The following is a 15,680-nucleotide window of genomic DNA, read 5'->3' on the forward strand; positions in this document are numbered from 1 at the left end:
GGTCAAGACTGGGTTAAAGGTGGAACCCAACAGTTTAGAAGATTCGGTCCTTGAAGCTGACAGGACGAGGACAACCTATCCTGATTGCTGGCTGCTCCCAAGATGGAGAATATTGTAAGATCATGAAAATGGACTTCTGGTTTGCCCATTGTGCTGTTTTTCACACTCCAGGGCTTCAGGAAGCTTCCCTGAAGGCTCCAGAGTGCAAAAAAAACAGCACAAGGGGCAAACCAGAAGTTCATTTTCGAACTTGCAGTTTGCCTGTTGGTCTGTTTTTTCACACTCCTGGGCGTCAGGAAGCTTCCCTGAACGCTGTAGAGTGTAAAAAACAGCACAATGGACAAACCAGAAGTTTGTTTTTAGAAACATAGAATACTGACGGCAGAAAAAGACGTCATGGTCCATCTAGTCTGCCCTTATACTATTTCCTGTATTTTATCTTAGAATGGATAAATGTTTATCCCAGGCATGTTTAAATTCAGTTACTGTGGATTTACCAACTACGTTTGCTGGAAGTTTGTTCCAAGCATCTACTACTCTTTCAGTAAAATAATATTTTCTCATGTTGCTTTTGATCTTTCCCCCAACTAACTTCAGATTGTGCCCCCTTGTTCTTGTGTTCACTTTCCTATTAAAAACACTTCCCCACTGAACCTTATTTAACCCTTTAACATATTTAAATGTTTCAATCATGTCCTCCCTTTTCCTTCTGTCCTCCAGACTATACAGATTGAGTTCATGAAGTCTTTCCTGATACGTTTTATGCTTAAGACCTTCCACCGCCCCGAGTTTGCGGAGAGGGGTGGTATATAAATCCAATAAACCTAACCACCATTCTTGTAGCCCGTCTTTGTACGCGTTCAACTTTGCCAATATCTTTTTGTAGGTGAGGTCTCCAGAACTGAACACAGTATTCCAAATGTGGTCTCACCAGCACTCTGTACAGCGGGATCACAATCTCCCTCTTCCTGCTTGTTATACCTCTAGCTATGCCGCCAAGCATCCTACTTGCTTTTCTTACCGCCCGGCCACACTGCTCACCCATTTTGAGACTGTCAGAAATCACTACCCCTAAATCCTTCTCTTCTGAAGTTTTTGCTAACACAGAACTGCCAATACAATACTCAGATGGTGTTTTTCCAAACATCTGGTTTGCCTTTTGGGCTGTTTTTTCACTGTCCCAGTCTTCAATGAGGCCTGTGCCATGCACAGGAACAGGGGGATTCTGTGCATGCACAGGGGCAATGTGAGGTATGTGCATGTGTGGGAGGGCAGGGAACAGATGTAGGCACTTGTGCATATGCTAGCACATGCACACACACTCTTTTGGCACGTGAACCAAAAAAGGTTCACCATCATTGTTATAGAGCAGTGTTTCCCAACCTTGGCAATTCGAAGATATCTGGACTTCAACTCCCAAAATTCCCCAGCCAGCATTTGCTGGCTGGGGAATTCTGGGAGTTGAAGTCCAAATATCTTCAGGTTGCCAAAGTTGGGAAACACTGTTATAGAGGGATGGATTCATAGGAGCTTAAAACATGCTCAGCCAAGGTTTGGTTGCAAAGTAGTGTGAAGGAAGAGGAAGGAAGCAAACCGGTAGCAAGTTAAGTTAGAACCCACCCATGATATAAGGCTATTTTAAATCATACTGGAATAGTATGCAGGGTCTCCGACTATAGTGCATTTGAGTTGAAATGCCACGCTGACTGGTAATTATGGCAATGCAATGCAACATTATTGAAAGGTGCAAAACTAGAACGAATTGTATTGATGTTCTAAGCAACAATCTTATATTTAATAGCAACTGGTATCAAACAGTTCCAAAGCTTTTTCCAAGGCAGCAAGCATGTTTATATATTTCCTCAAGGAAACGACTTCACAGCATACCACACCATATTTGTAAATGCTTTTATTTTATGGAAGGAGCAAACAGCTACAGAGAGTGCCTGGTATTTTATACAATTAAGATAAATGGTCCACAGTAATGCCAAGGATTACTAACTTGAAATTGCTCTCAAGAGACTTAGGACTTGCAGTTTCTTTGGAAGACGGATTCATAGGAGCTTAAAGCATGCTCAGCCAAGGTTTGGCTGCAAAGCCGTGTGAAGGTGACAAAATGGTATGAAGGCGAATTGTAATTTTTAACCAGGTTGAACCAAGTATTGATGTGACTCAGCTGCCACAATTGTCACCACAGGAAAGTTGCATGATGGAAACAAAAATCTAACAGTTCTGTCGGGCTCTCTGGTACACTCCTCCCAAAAATTCACAGGTACAAATTTCAGACACACACACGTTTGAAAATTCAAAACAATGTTCTTTATAATGAAAATTCACATAAACTAAGCACTCTTTTGGCACAGTAAAGAGCACTGGTCTCCAAACAAACTGGTAATTTGTACAAGTCCCTTATCAGTTCTGTGATACTTAGCTTGCACTGTGGGGCAATTCACAGTCCTTCTTCTTTCACAAAGTGAAACACACTTTGCTCTGGTTTAGTTTCAAAGCGGGGAAAAATCAGCACACAAAAGGTCAAAGTCAGCAAAACAGGCACGAAACACAACAATCAGATAATCCTCCACAATGGCCAAACCCACAGGCTGCTATTTATAGCAGCCTCACTAATTACCACAGCCCCACCCAACCACAGGTGGCCTCATTTTCTTTGATAATAATCTCTCAGTTGTTGTTGCCTATGCATCGCTCTCCGCATGTGTGGCTGTATCATTAACTTTTGTTCTGAATCCAAGGAGGAGCTGGATAATTGATCTCCTTCTGAGCTGTCTGCCCCACTCTCCTCCTCCCTGTCACTCATGTCTTCTTGGTCAGAGGAGCCTTCATCAGCAGATTCCACCGGGGGCAAAACAGGCCTGCAGCATGTGGATGTCTCCCCCACATCCACAGTCCTTGGGGCAGGAGCTGGGCCAGAGCTAACCACAACACTAACAAAATCCAATGTTCTGGAATGTATACCTGGTATCAAAAAAATGAGTGATGCAATGAACTCTGTCATAATTTCATCCTTGAACTGATTTATGACTTTACAGCTCTTTTATGTTCTTCAACATCAAGTTTTTATTTAACCAAATATTAAATGGTGTCAGTTTTTCCTGTTGTGGATGATGTTTACAGATGTTTAGAGACTGCAAAGAAAAGAAGAAAATACTGGTATAAAGCTCTTGTCGAAATACTAATTCCATTGGAGAAAGCAACACTTTATTTATGAATTAAGACTGAATCTATGCCAAGTATTGATGTTTCTTTTTCTAGTATCACTTCATTTAACTTTATTTCTCTATGTGTGTATGCATGTGCATCTGTGTTCATGTATGCACACACACATACACAGTTGGGAATGGAATTGCAGTCACTAAGCAATATAGTCATAAAGCACTGTGTCACATGACCATACCACTTAGCAACAACAGTTTATTAAAGCAGCCTTGTCTAATTAAAAAAAAAAGTTCAAATGGTTGCTTCCTGGAAAGAGACTGTTGTGGTTGGCTCTGGGCCAGCTCCTGCTCCAAGGACTGTAGGGATGGATGTGGGTGAATCCTCCCAGTGTCTGTTGTGGTTCAGCCTGAAGCAGATCAAGGACCAGCTGCGTCTCTGCTGGCTCCATGCCCGGAGGAGGATGACAGCGAAGAGGAGGGGGCTAGACAGTCGGACGGGGGAGAGTACAGTCAGGAATGTGACGAGGAAGAACAGCATGGGAGCCCCGGGGAGGGGCTCTCCCCAGCCAGTAGCTTGGAGTCTTTGGAGTCATTAGGTGACGAAGCACAAGCTGTCATTGACATGCGACAGAGACGTTTAGATCAAAGGAAGGATCAATTGAAGAAATATTATCAGCATTGAATAAGGAACACCAGGACTTGGGTGTGGTCCTCATTAGCAGGGAAGGGTTTATAAGGCAGGCAAGTTCTTGAAGCCATGTGGAGTGTTATCAGTTTGGAGTTGCTGTAACCTGCATTGTTTCTCGGCGTCTCTGTTCCTGGCTTGTGGCCCAGCAGTCTTGAAGACCCGTGGGAGGTGTATGTCTGTTATCTACAGCCTCGTCTTGGCAGCAAGAATCCTATATTGATGCATGGACAATTGCCTTCGTGTATATATTTGGAGTTCCAGTGTTTTCCTGCTTTGTAAGGACATTTTCTGTTAGCTTCATTTCTCTTGAACATTATAAAACTGTATTTGAATTTTACCGGTGTGTCTGACTTATCTTTTTGGGTTGGTCATAGCTTCCGGAGTGACCCAGACAGAACAGTGTCAGAGGCCTGTTTTACTGCCGATTGCTTTGGACAGCAAAGCGTTGGAATCAGGGAATGACTGTGAAATGGGACCCTCAGAGGGGGTCATGGCAGGCAGCCAATTAGGGAGCAATTCATCCTCCTCCTTATCTTCGCTGGACTCAGATGAAGAAGCATTCATTGATGTATACAGCCGCAGGGCAATGACTAGGAAGGAGCAGCTGCGGAAATACTTCAGGAGATAAGGGAGTTTCACCTATGGTTGGGTGTGGTTCAACTAATTGGGGCTGCCGTTAAATTGGCAGTGTTTTGCCTTCAGAGTGTGGAAGTTTATCCATTCGGTGACAGTGGAAGTGGCTTCCGTCTCAGGATTCTCCAAGGACTCTCTGTGCTTTGATACCAGGACTCTCAACTTAAACCATAGTCAAACGTGTGAGTTTGAAAATGTTTGAAGGAGAGTGGCTGTGACGTCTTCACAGCTACTTGTTAATTGCTTTGAGTTTGTTTATTGTTTTTCACTGCATTCAAGTCTGTTGCTTTGAAGGTGAGCCCTTTGACTACCAAAAGGGAGTTTTGCTTCTACTTTGCTTTGGATAAAGACAGTGTTCTTGCCTTTTCACTTGTGTGTCTGCTTTGTCTACCTTTGCAATTAATTGGGGGCTCGTGCCAGGAGCTGGCAGAACAGACATGGTTTTATTATGTCACAGATAGGTGCTGTATTTACACTTCAATTTACACTTTTGCTGTATTTACATTGTATTTACATTCAAAAACGCATCAGTCATAGAATTTTGGAGCATTGCATTATTTTCCTGATGAATCTCTTGTGTGAAATCCAGTGAATTTTGACAATAATGGACAGGATGGGCCGGTGGTCTCATTCTGCACAATGCAATTATTATATGCTTTATTTTTTATTAAGTAATGATTGTGTAATTGGTTATGCATATTTATGCACCCCAGCTCCACCGCACCTAGTTTCAGATATGCCATTAAGTCAGTGAAGGGCTGCAAAAAAATTTACTACCACACTGTGGGCATGGCTTATTTTGTGGGTGTGGCTTGCCAGCCATGTGACCAGGTGGGAGTGGCTTGATGATCATGTGACTGGGGTGGCTTAAAAGCCATGTAACTTGGGGTGGACAACTTGACCATCAAGGGTTTGGGTTAGGGTTAGCGTGCTTGGCCTGTCCTTGCTCAAAGAGATACAATTTCCCTTACTATTACTGAACATCCAAAATTTTAATTCTATGTATATATGCCATATGTGTACATACATATTACACACAGGCACACAGAAATATACATTATCGACTATATAAAGTGTATATACACCCACACACATGCACAACTCTTCTAAAATTATACACATTTTACTGCGATGGAAAAACATACCCAGAACCCAAAAGGGAAAAAAAGAAAAAAATTCAAAATTTTTCTACCAGTTCTGCATGCCTGACCATACCCGTAGGAGTCCATCACTGCATTAAGTGAAACATGCAATGCTGTAAACTGTGCAAATATTTCGACCTTAACTCCATTTCTCAATGTTGTTCTTGCTTTCCTATAATTTTATCACCAAATATCATTTTCCAAATTTTCAGGGCTGCCTGTATTCCTGGAATTCTGTGCACAAATGTTCCTTCCCTATTAATGTTAATGCCTAAAGTGTGACTTTAGTATGAGTATGAGTAAAGCAGCATCACATATAGGGTATTAAGAGGTCATAGCAATTCAAGGTTCTTTAATTATTGAAACTATTTTAATTATGCCTAAGTTACTGCACCGCTGGGTGCTCTTCAAACTATTTTGCAAGTCTTTCCAACTATACATGCCCATATTTGATGATATATCCAGTGCTTATGCAACAGTCCAGCTAGTGTTGCAGCCATATCAATATTTTATACTGTTTTATTATACAAACAAACAAGAACATAGATTTTAATATTGGTCTTGAAAGCCATAAAACATTTTAGGTGTCATTTAAAGATGGAAACGCTTTTATGAAGACTTGTGTCTTTTTAATGTACTAATCAACTAAAATTCCAACCTGTGTCTAACCCAGTCTGTATAGCAGCTGGGTTTCCAACGAGCCAAGAGTTTGGGTTTTAAAGTTATTTTTAATGCAGCTCAGTATGACTCATGCTTAGCAAATCTTGCAGGAATGTTGAATATTGGTAGGGAGATGTCACATTTGGAAGAAAGCTTCCCCCACCCCGCTCCTCTAAGGCTCTTAAGTTCACATTAATTCCATTGATACCAAATCGGGCCTACATATGCAACAGGATAAAATAGAAGATTAAAGTAGAATATTGCATGTTATCATTTTAGCTTGGAATTTAAGAACATACTGAGATACATTATATTATTACAGAAAAAAATGTAAGTGTTCCCTTACATATTCTGCTTTACAGATTAATGCAGTATTATCAACACTCAAGTACAATTACTGTTGATTTAATGAGCTGCATTTAAAGATACAAAAAAACTGGTTGCAGATATTCCTATCGGACTGTTTCTTTAAATTAACATTTACATTCCTCTTTGCCTTGCAATGGTGAGATTTATATGTGATGTGAATGACCAGTTAGCTTCATAGTCCAGCCTTCCAGCCTTCTTATATGTAGCTAAATTTAAATATATATTGAAGTCAGAGGTGGTTTTTTTTAAAAAAAGATGGCAAATGTTTACAGACTGGTACTGACAGAACCAGCTCCATGATATCACAAGTGATTTGCTACCGGTTCTATAGAACAGGTGCAAATTGGGAGGAACTCACCTTTGATTGAAGTACTACTCTGTTTCCCTGAAAATAAGACGTACCCCGAAAGTAAGGCATGTCAGAGGTTTTGCAGAATTTGCTAATATAAGGCACCCCCCGAAAATAAGGCGTAGTCAAGTTTACATACGGTACGGTGGAAAAACATACGGTACCATTCAAAGCTGTTCATAGCGGTACCGTAATAATGTGGCATCCCCTGCTGGCCCCTTCCATCGCTTTGTACCATCCAGTACAGCAGACACAGCCTGCTGCTGTCTCACCGCCATTACAGTCTCCACTACAGTGTGTAGACTGTAGTTCCTCTGGTGGTTGGAAGCTGCAATAGCAGGAGTATACTGTTGTACCATATAAGTGCCGTCGTTTGTGTGTGGGGGTGCCATACTGACAGGTACCGTACCATAATCAGTGTACCGTACGGTACACTTTCTTTGGGGGTGTCAGCTTTTCTGCCTGTGAATTTGTCTTATTTGAGAAATATAAGGCACCCCCTGAAAATAAGACGTAGCACAACTTTTGGAGCAAAAATTAATATAACACAGTGTCTTATTTTCGGGGAAACACGGCATTATACTAATAAACTAATTGAATCATCTGTTCCTTCACACTACAAACCTCTCATTAGCACTTTGAATGCAGGATAAAACATAGTGCAGTGCTGAAATAGTTTCTGAGATTTGGTTTGTTAAAAAAAAAATCCTGTGCAATTATGTATTGCTAAAATTTAAATCTGAAACTGATAACAGTTACAAAAGTATTTTGATGGCTTAAAAATATATAAGGAATCTACTTTCTCACTATAAAGAATAAAAATCAGCTCAAATGTTTTGACGAGTCTGTTTTCCCTACATAAGCCAAACACACTAGTTGATGAACAATGATTTCTTTTTCTTTTTAATGTCAAATCTCTTTTAGATTCGAAATAAGAGCAAAGCATCCAAGGCTGGGTTATGTGAAGGAGATGAAGTGATATCTATCAACGGCAACCCTTGTGCTGAGTTGACTTATTCTGAAGTTCTTATTCTGATGGAAGGCCTGACTGACACTCTTCAAATGCTTATTAAAAGGTAAAAGGGATTCAGATTTATTTCTTATCCTGATGGAGTGAAGGTGAACCTTTTTTTCCGTCGGGTGCCGAAAAAGAGTGTGCGTGCACTATTGTGCATGCGCGAGTGCCCACACCCATAATTCAATGCCTGGGGAGGGCAAAAACAGCTTCTTCCGCCTCCCCAGAGGCCCTCTGTAGGCTGGAAATGGACTGTTTCCCAACTTCTGGTGGGCCCAGTAGGCTCGTGTTTTGCCCCTTCCCAGGCTCCAAAGGCATTCGTGGTGCCGGAGGGTGCTAAAAACTCCCTCCCCCATCCCCCTGGAGCAGGGGTCTCCAAACTTGGGAACTTTAAGACTTGTGGACTTCAACTCCAGAATTCTCCAGCCAGCATAGCTGGCTGGAGAATTCTGAGAGTTGAAGTCCACAAGTTTTAAAGTTCCCATGTTTGAAGACCTCTGCCCTGGAGGGTCTCTGGAAGCCAAAAGTACCCTCCCAGAACCTCTGTGCAAGCCAAAAATCAGCTGGCAGGCACACGTTGGAGTTGAGCTAGGTCAATGGCTCTCATGCCAGCAGATATGGCTCCGCATACCACCTATGGCACCGTATCATAGGTTCGCCATCACTGATATAGCCTCAATCATTAGCCGATGAATCACATTCTTTTAATTAATTATTTATTTAATTTTATTTATTATGAAACTTACATGCCATACATCTTGCCTAAAAATGATTTTTAGATTGCAAACATAATAGATCTTAATGCCCAGAAACTTTAGGTATTTGTAATTTTGAACTGAATGCACAAACAAACAAACAAATGTCAGGTTATGTGTCATTGCAAGTTGAGAAATGATTAATAAGATTAATGTTTTTCCACATGTTATTACTGCATGCAGCTTTATTCTATGTAATATTTCAGAACTACAGTATATAGAATTTAATGTCCTTAAAATCAAGTTTGTAGACATAGATGGTGTTTCTGTAACGCAACATTTATTAATGCAAATATATCCGCTGATCGCAAGATAATGTATAATGATATGAAGTCTTCCTTTCTCTTCTAAATTACAATTCTTGGATTCCTTCCTTCCTTCCTTCCTTTCCTCCTTCCTTCCCTCCTTCCCCCCTCCCTCCCTCCTTTCCTTCTTCCCATTGATGTATTGACTAAGTCAGTTCAATAATTGCATCTCAACTGCATCATAACTTATATAACAGGGAAGGAGAAATAAGAAGAATCACCCATGTCTTCCTGGCCAATTTAATTTCCACTGCATTGCATAATCAAAGTAATATTAGCAAAATATTAGTACCTATATTGTCAGGACAGAGAAAGATTGCCTAAGGCAGTGTTTCCCAACCTTGGCAATTTGAAGATATTTGGACTTCAACTCCCAGAATTCCCCAGCCAGCGAATGCTGGCTGTGGAATTCTGGAAGTTGAAGTCCAGATACCTTCAAGTTGCCAAGGTTGGGAAACATTGGCCTAGGGCAGAGGTAGGGAAAGTTGGCTCTTCTATGACTTATGGACTTCAACTCCCAGAATTCCTGAGCCAATCATGCTAGTTCAGGAATTCTGGGAGTTGAAGTTCACATGTCATAGAAGAGCCAACGTTGCCTATGCCTGGCCTAGGGTATCTACACTAAAGTTCCTTCCACAGAATCATTGGTTCTACATAGCCTTTCCCCAATTCTAAGCAGAGTTTTGTGCTACTGCACATTTCTCATTGTCTTAAACAAATTAAAAATGGGCTTCTCTGTGGGGAAATCACAACAATGATTTTCAGGAGAGCCAGAAGGTAATGAGAATGGGGGGGGGGGACTCCCCCAGAGCTGCACAGGAGAAATTGCAAAACTATTTTCAGCATTTTCTCTGCAGCAGGAGCTGAACTGGTAGATTTCTGAATTTAACTGGCTTAATCAATGCCCAGGGCCTCACGGAGACACCACAGGTGATACCAGTTTTGAATTGGTGCAGCCTTCATATAGAGAAGGCTCCAGACACCTTGACACAGAGAGAATAATGAGTGTAAAGAACTTGAATTGATCTCCTGGGTCATCTTTGCCAATTAGCAAATATATAATGAATTTTAATTTGCGCAGAATTGAACAAGTTGAGTTTTCCGGATAAATTCCTAACAGGATAAATTCCTATTTTGAGGAAAGTACAGTGGTACCTCTACTTAAGAACTTTTCTAGATAAGAACCGTGTGTTCAAGATTTTTTTGCCTCTTCTTAAGAACCATTTTCTACTTAAGAACCCAAGCCCGGAAAATTTCCCAGGAAATTTGAGAGCGGAACGAAGGGCTGGCCAATTTCCTGCCATTCCCCTTTTATCCCAGTCATCTCAGGTTTTTCTGGGCTGGCAGAGGAGCCTTTTGGTGACACTTACGGAGGCTTTGGCAGTCCAGAGTGAACAAAGCATTTTCCTTTCTCTGGGCGCTTGGAGAGGGAATAAACCTCTGCCAGCGCCCAGAGAAAAGAAATGCTCCCTTTGCCCTGGGCAGTGACCTCCTCCTCCTCTTCCCCCTCCTCCTCCTCCTCTAACCCAAATTCCGAGCTTTTATTTCTTTCCGAATGGGTTTGCGCACATTATTTCATTGATTCCTATGGGAAAAATTGCTTCTACTTACAAACTTTTCTACTTAAGAACCTAGTCAATGGAACGAATTGAGTTCTTAAGTAGAGGTACCACTGTACATGATTCTTATTAATAATTGCCAAATATTTCAGCCTTTGTGTGAGACTGTAGAGAAAATAAGTCCATATACACTGCACGGATATTCATATATGTGTGTGTGCGTCACATGTTTTTGCTGAATTTGAAAATTAAGGGATTTGACAATACACACACACACATACACACAAAGATTTTCAAAATCCAGTCTCTGTCTGTCTCTGTTTCTCTTCATCCTCTTTCTTTTTATTCTCTCTTTCTCTCTCTCCCCCCCTCCCTCTCTCTCTTGACATTTCCCTGCACCTAAACAACCCAAGAGCCTAAGCTATCAATAAATATTAAATATTATCTGGCTTATCCCCAGTCTTCCTTCTTACAAGGAAATGTTTATGAATTTATTGTGTATGAAGCATAAGCATTAATTGTCCAAGTAAGACAATGTGATGAAAACCAGCTACAATTACAGGACTTCATAAATTAATATGTTTGTCTTTCATGCAAGTTCCATCATTTTTGAATAAATGTTATGGATTGGTCCTAAGCCAAACTGTATTTCCAGCAACTGGTACAAGCTAGTTGTGAAGTATCACTCAGCAATACTGAGCAATGTGGTTTTCATTTATCATATATAGCTTTTTGAATGACTGTGCCCTATAATGTAATAGGTTTAGACTCTCCAGATTTGAAGCCCACTTTTAATTTTATTTTAAATTCACCTATTGCAAAAAAAAAAATCTATACTGACAGGTATAAAATGTGCACATTATCATCCAGAAATGTAGCCTTAGATGTATAGTAAAAATAGCATTGCCTGTAATAGGATTTGTAATGACACTTCTTTGATCAGCCATTCTTAATGTCCAGTGCTCATTCCTATAGCACATTATAGGAAAGACTATTGCTCTAACTAGTCTGCTTTTTATATTTATATCCATATATCTGCTTCCCCAGATCATATTTATATTAGCCATTACAATGCAGTCTCCCAGGTTTAGCCTGATGCTTTAGCCACTACACCAAACTAGCGATTTTTCTGTATATAATACACTGTTCCCTTGATTTTCGCGGGGGATGCGTTCCGAGACCGCCTGCGAAAGTCGAATTTCCGCGAAGTAGAGATGCGGAAGTAAATACACCATTTTTGGCTATGGACAGTATAACAAGCCTTCCCTTAACACTTTAAACCCCTAAATTACCATTTCCCATTCCCTTAACAACCATTTACTCACCATTATTACTGGTACTCACCATTGAATAAGACACTTAGTGATCCTGATATTTATAAACATAATTATTTATTAACAATAATTATTATTTTTTGTTATTTATTTGCAAAAATTATTAGTTTGGCGATGACGTATGACGTCATCGGGCGGGAAAAACCGTGGTATAGAAAAAAACCCGTGAAGTATTTTTTAATTAATATTTTTTTAAAAACCGTGGTATAGGCTATTCGCGAAGTTCGAACCCGCAAAAATCGAGGGAACACTGTACTAATATGTAAAATGATTTGCAAGATCATGAATATCAAAGTATGCACACTTTATACACTTTGTTGTGTTATTCTGCAGATTCTCCAATGGGGCAAATGAAACTTTCAGTCCTGAAAATGAAAACCTTGCTGACATTAAAAATATGGAATATAAAGAAAGCACAACCCTACAAATCAGAACGGCAATGCCAAGTCCCCACCAGGAATTGCAGATCATCGTGCCAACTGAGGAAACACTCCCAACAAACACAGAGCAAACGATTGTGGATTTTTCTGGAGCAAAGCAAGAAATAATCCCCTGCTACAAAATCCCTCCCAAAGTGATCGAAGCCCCTAAAGTGCATTGCACGGAGGCGTCTGCCTTCACTGGAGGCAAGCCTGGCTCTACAGTTGAGTTACAGTTGTCCTTTCCACCTGACCGGAATAAAAGCAGCAGCACGGGTTCTGGTTTGACTGTTGTGGAGGTCCAAGAGAGCGAGCCCTTGGAGACAGGATCGGTCCTAACGCAAGAAGCGACTAGCTGGGTAAAAAAGCCTTCTGCCCAGTGGACAGGCAAGATAGTCCAGATTGTTGGTAGCCAAGAGATTCAAGCGAGTCAAGAAGGCGAGAGAAAGGAACCCTCTCTAACTAAGGTTGAAGTGATTCTGGACTGTTCTGAGCAGGCAGACGAAGCCTCCAGGTTTCTGGATGAAAAGGGGTGTGTAGAGCCTGAAGTGGAAGGAGGGCAGTCAGAAGCACCTCCTTCTGTGGTCTCCTTTGGAATCTCATCAGAAGGCACAGAGCAGGGGGAAGACGAACAGCCCTCTGGAAAGGAACCCAGCAGACCTCACAAACACCGAGCAAGGCACGCCAGTAAGTACAGAAGTAGCTAAACTGAGGGTCCTACTTTGTGAACAGCAATCTGGCAGAGAACAGTTGCAACCACCTGCTTGGTAGCAGTAAATATTTCGAAGAGGAATTACCTAAATATGCCTCCCTCTTCTTCTTTCCTCGCTGTTCTTTTAAACAACTGCCATTTCTTTATTTATGCTTTGAAACTGTTTCTTGCAAATTCCGTTAAAATGAATTATGACAAGCAGGCCATATGCTTTTTCATTCTAACTGCAGAGCACATTTTGTAATTCAAATCTGTTTGTATCCGAGACATTAACTACTAACTTTTTTCTCCTGGATGTGTTTGTATAAAAAGCCTATTAGATAATTTAAGAAGGGCTTGAAAGTTATCTTTTTTTAAAAATCCCAGAAGAAAAGAAAAAGGAAAGAAGGAAAGGAAAGGAAAGGAAAGGAAGGGAAGGAAAGGGAAGGAAAGGAAAAGAAGGGAAGGGAAAAGGAAAGAAGGAAAGGAAAGGAAAGGAAAGAAGGAAAGGAAAGGAAAAGGAAAGAGGGGAAGGGAAAAGGAAAGAAGGAAAGGAAAGAAGAGGAAAGCAGAGGAAAGGAGAGGAGAGGAGAGGAAAGGAAAGGAAGGGAAGGGAAAAGGAAAGAAGGAAAGGAAAGGAAAAGGAAAGAAGGGAAGGGAAAAGGAAAGAAGGAAAGGAAAGAAGAGGAGAGCAGAGGAAAGGAGAGGAGAGGAAAGGAAAGGAAAGGAAAAGAAGGGAAGGGAAAAGGAAAGAAGGAAAGGAAAGGAAAGAAGGAAAGGAAAAGAAAAGAAGGGAAGGGAAAAGGAAAGAAGGAAAGGAAAGGAAAGAAGGAAAGGAAAGGGAAAGAAAAGAAGGGAAGGGAAAAGGAAAGAAGGAAAGGAAAGGAAAGGAAAGAAGGAAAGGAAAGGAAAGGAAAAGAAAAGAGGGGAAGGGAAAAGGAAAGAAGGAAAGGAAAGAAGAGGAGAGCAGAGGAGAGGAGAGGAAAGGAAAGGAAAGGAAAGGAAAAGAAGGGAAGGGAAAAGGAAAGAAGGAAAGGAAAGGAAAGAAGGAAAGGAAAAGAAAAGAAGGGAAGGGAAAAGGAAAGAAGGAAAGGAAAGAAGGAAAGGAAAGGAAAAGAAAAGAAGGGAAGGGAAAAGGAAAGAAGGAAAGGAAAGAAGGAAAGGAAAGGAAAAGAAAAGAAGGGAAGGGAAAAGGAAAGAAGGAAAGGAAAGAAGAGGAGAGCAGAGGAGAGGAAAGGAAAGGAGGACCAAGTAGTGAGGTTTGATGATGCTTGCTGAAAGTTACTTTGACAGACACCAGCATGTGTATTTTTGGCTAGTTATATGATCCTTTCAGTTTTACAAGGCTTCCCTAGTTTGTAAAGTGGACTTACTATTCCTTCAGCTTCCTATACCTAGAAACGAGTACAAAATCTAGGCAAAGACTGCAATTGGAAGTAACCTAAGGGCCAAACAGTAATAAAATTCGAAAAGACTTAAGTTGAAAAATATTTTGTCAAAGCATCTGCTTGTTCATTCAGTTCTATTGTTGGCATCTGGGCAATCATTTCTGACTATTTCAAGAATTCCGTCAAGGGATTTCGTTGCAAAATGGCCAAGGCATGATGACATACTCTGAGCTATTTAACAGAGTCTGACAGGTTAGGCATGTTCACCCATTGCAAATTCCTCCATATGAGTATTTTTAGGATAACAGCCATTTGTAAGTAACCTGCGGATTAAACTATTGCTTAGATATAAAGTGTCCATAGGGGAGCCACGTATTTATATCATATTAAATTATGTATAAAGGAAGAGCACACATCCTTGGCATTTTGGCCCACTTATGCCTGACAGATTACATCATTACTTTAAAGAGAAATGAGTAGAACAAAGCAATCGTACTAATATTTTTCATCCGATACATCGAGATACTTGAATTTGAATGCATTTAGGATTCCAAAACCTTAACGTGAAAAGAGAAAAGATAAAGATAGATTTCTATGTCACAAATTAATTTAGGAAGCATTCACAGCTTCAAGGACACCTTGAGAGCATAGTTCCCTCTAAGCTGAGCAGTGAGCAATCGCTCACTTAAAAATCATCATCAACTCAGAGTTTTCCAAACCTGCCCAGAAGCCGAGAGGGAAAGAGTGAGAGGGAAGGAGAGAGAGAGGAAGAGAGAAAAACAGATAGAAAAAAGAGAGGAAGGAAAAGAGAAAGAAAAAGAATGGGAGTAAGGAAGAGAGAAAGAAAATCAAAATCTAGTTTGAAACTAGCTCAACTATTTAAGTGGCATTTTGATATTGATAGAGTTGTCCTATTATGAGCTCACTGTTATAGACACACAGAATTTATTTATTTATTTATTATTTCTGTGTCGCCCAGTCCCAAAGGGACTGCCGCTCAGACACTATACTTTTCCGCCCACCCCAAAAAAAAATTAGAGGGAACACTGCTTGAGAGTACACTTATGTGACTATACCTACAACATTGCAAGGCAACGATAGAGATGATTTATGGAGTCTAAGAGGTAAATTAGCAAACTGAGCCAACTATTAGGATATCTAGGATAACTGGCTTTTATTTTTATGAAGCAACATACAATT

The 15,680-nt window shown here is 40.6% G+C and overlaps 1 protein-coding gene across 2 annotated transcripts in view; it reads left to right on the forward strand.

The window, feature by feature from the left end:
* The window catches only part of SYNPO2 (synaptopodin 2), a 129,675-nt gene that overhangs the window by 86,370 nt on the left and 27,625 nt on the right, over positions 1-15,680 (forward strand). For both annotated transcript variants that reach the window (XM_070757650.1, XM_070757649.1), the window contains exons 2-3: positions 7,939-8,090; positions 12,316-13,088. In XM_070757650.1, coding sequence (XP_070613751.1) covers positions 7,939-8,090; positions 12,316-13,088 — 925 coding nt within the window. The remainder of the gene's footprint in view (positions 1-7,938; positions 8,091-12,315; positions 13,089-15,680) is intronic.

The sequence above is a fragment of the Erythrolamprus reginae genome, chromosome 7, assembly GCF_031021105.1.
Source record: "Erythrolamprus reginae isolate rEryReg1 chromosome 7, rEryReg1.hap1, whole genome shotgun sequence".
NCBI classification, from domain to species: Eukaryota; Metazoa; Chordata; class Lepidosauria; order Squamata; family Dipsadidae; genus Erythrolamprus; species Erythrolamprus reginae.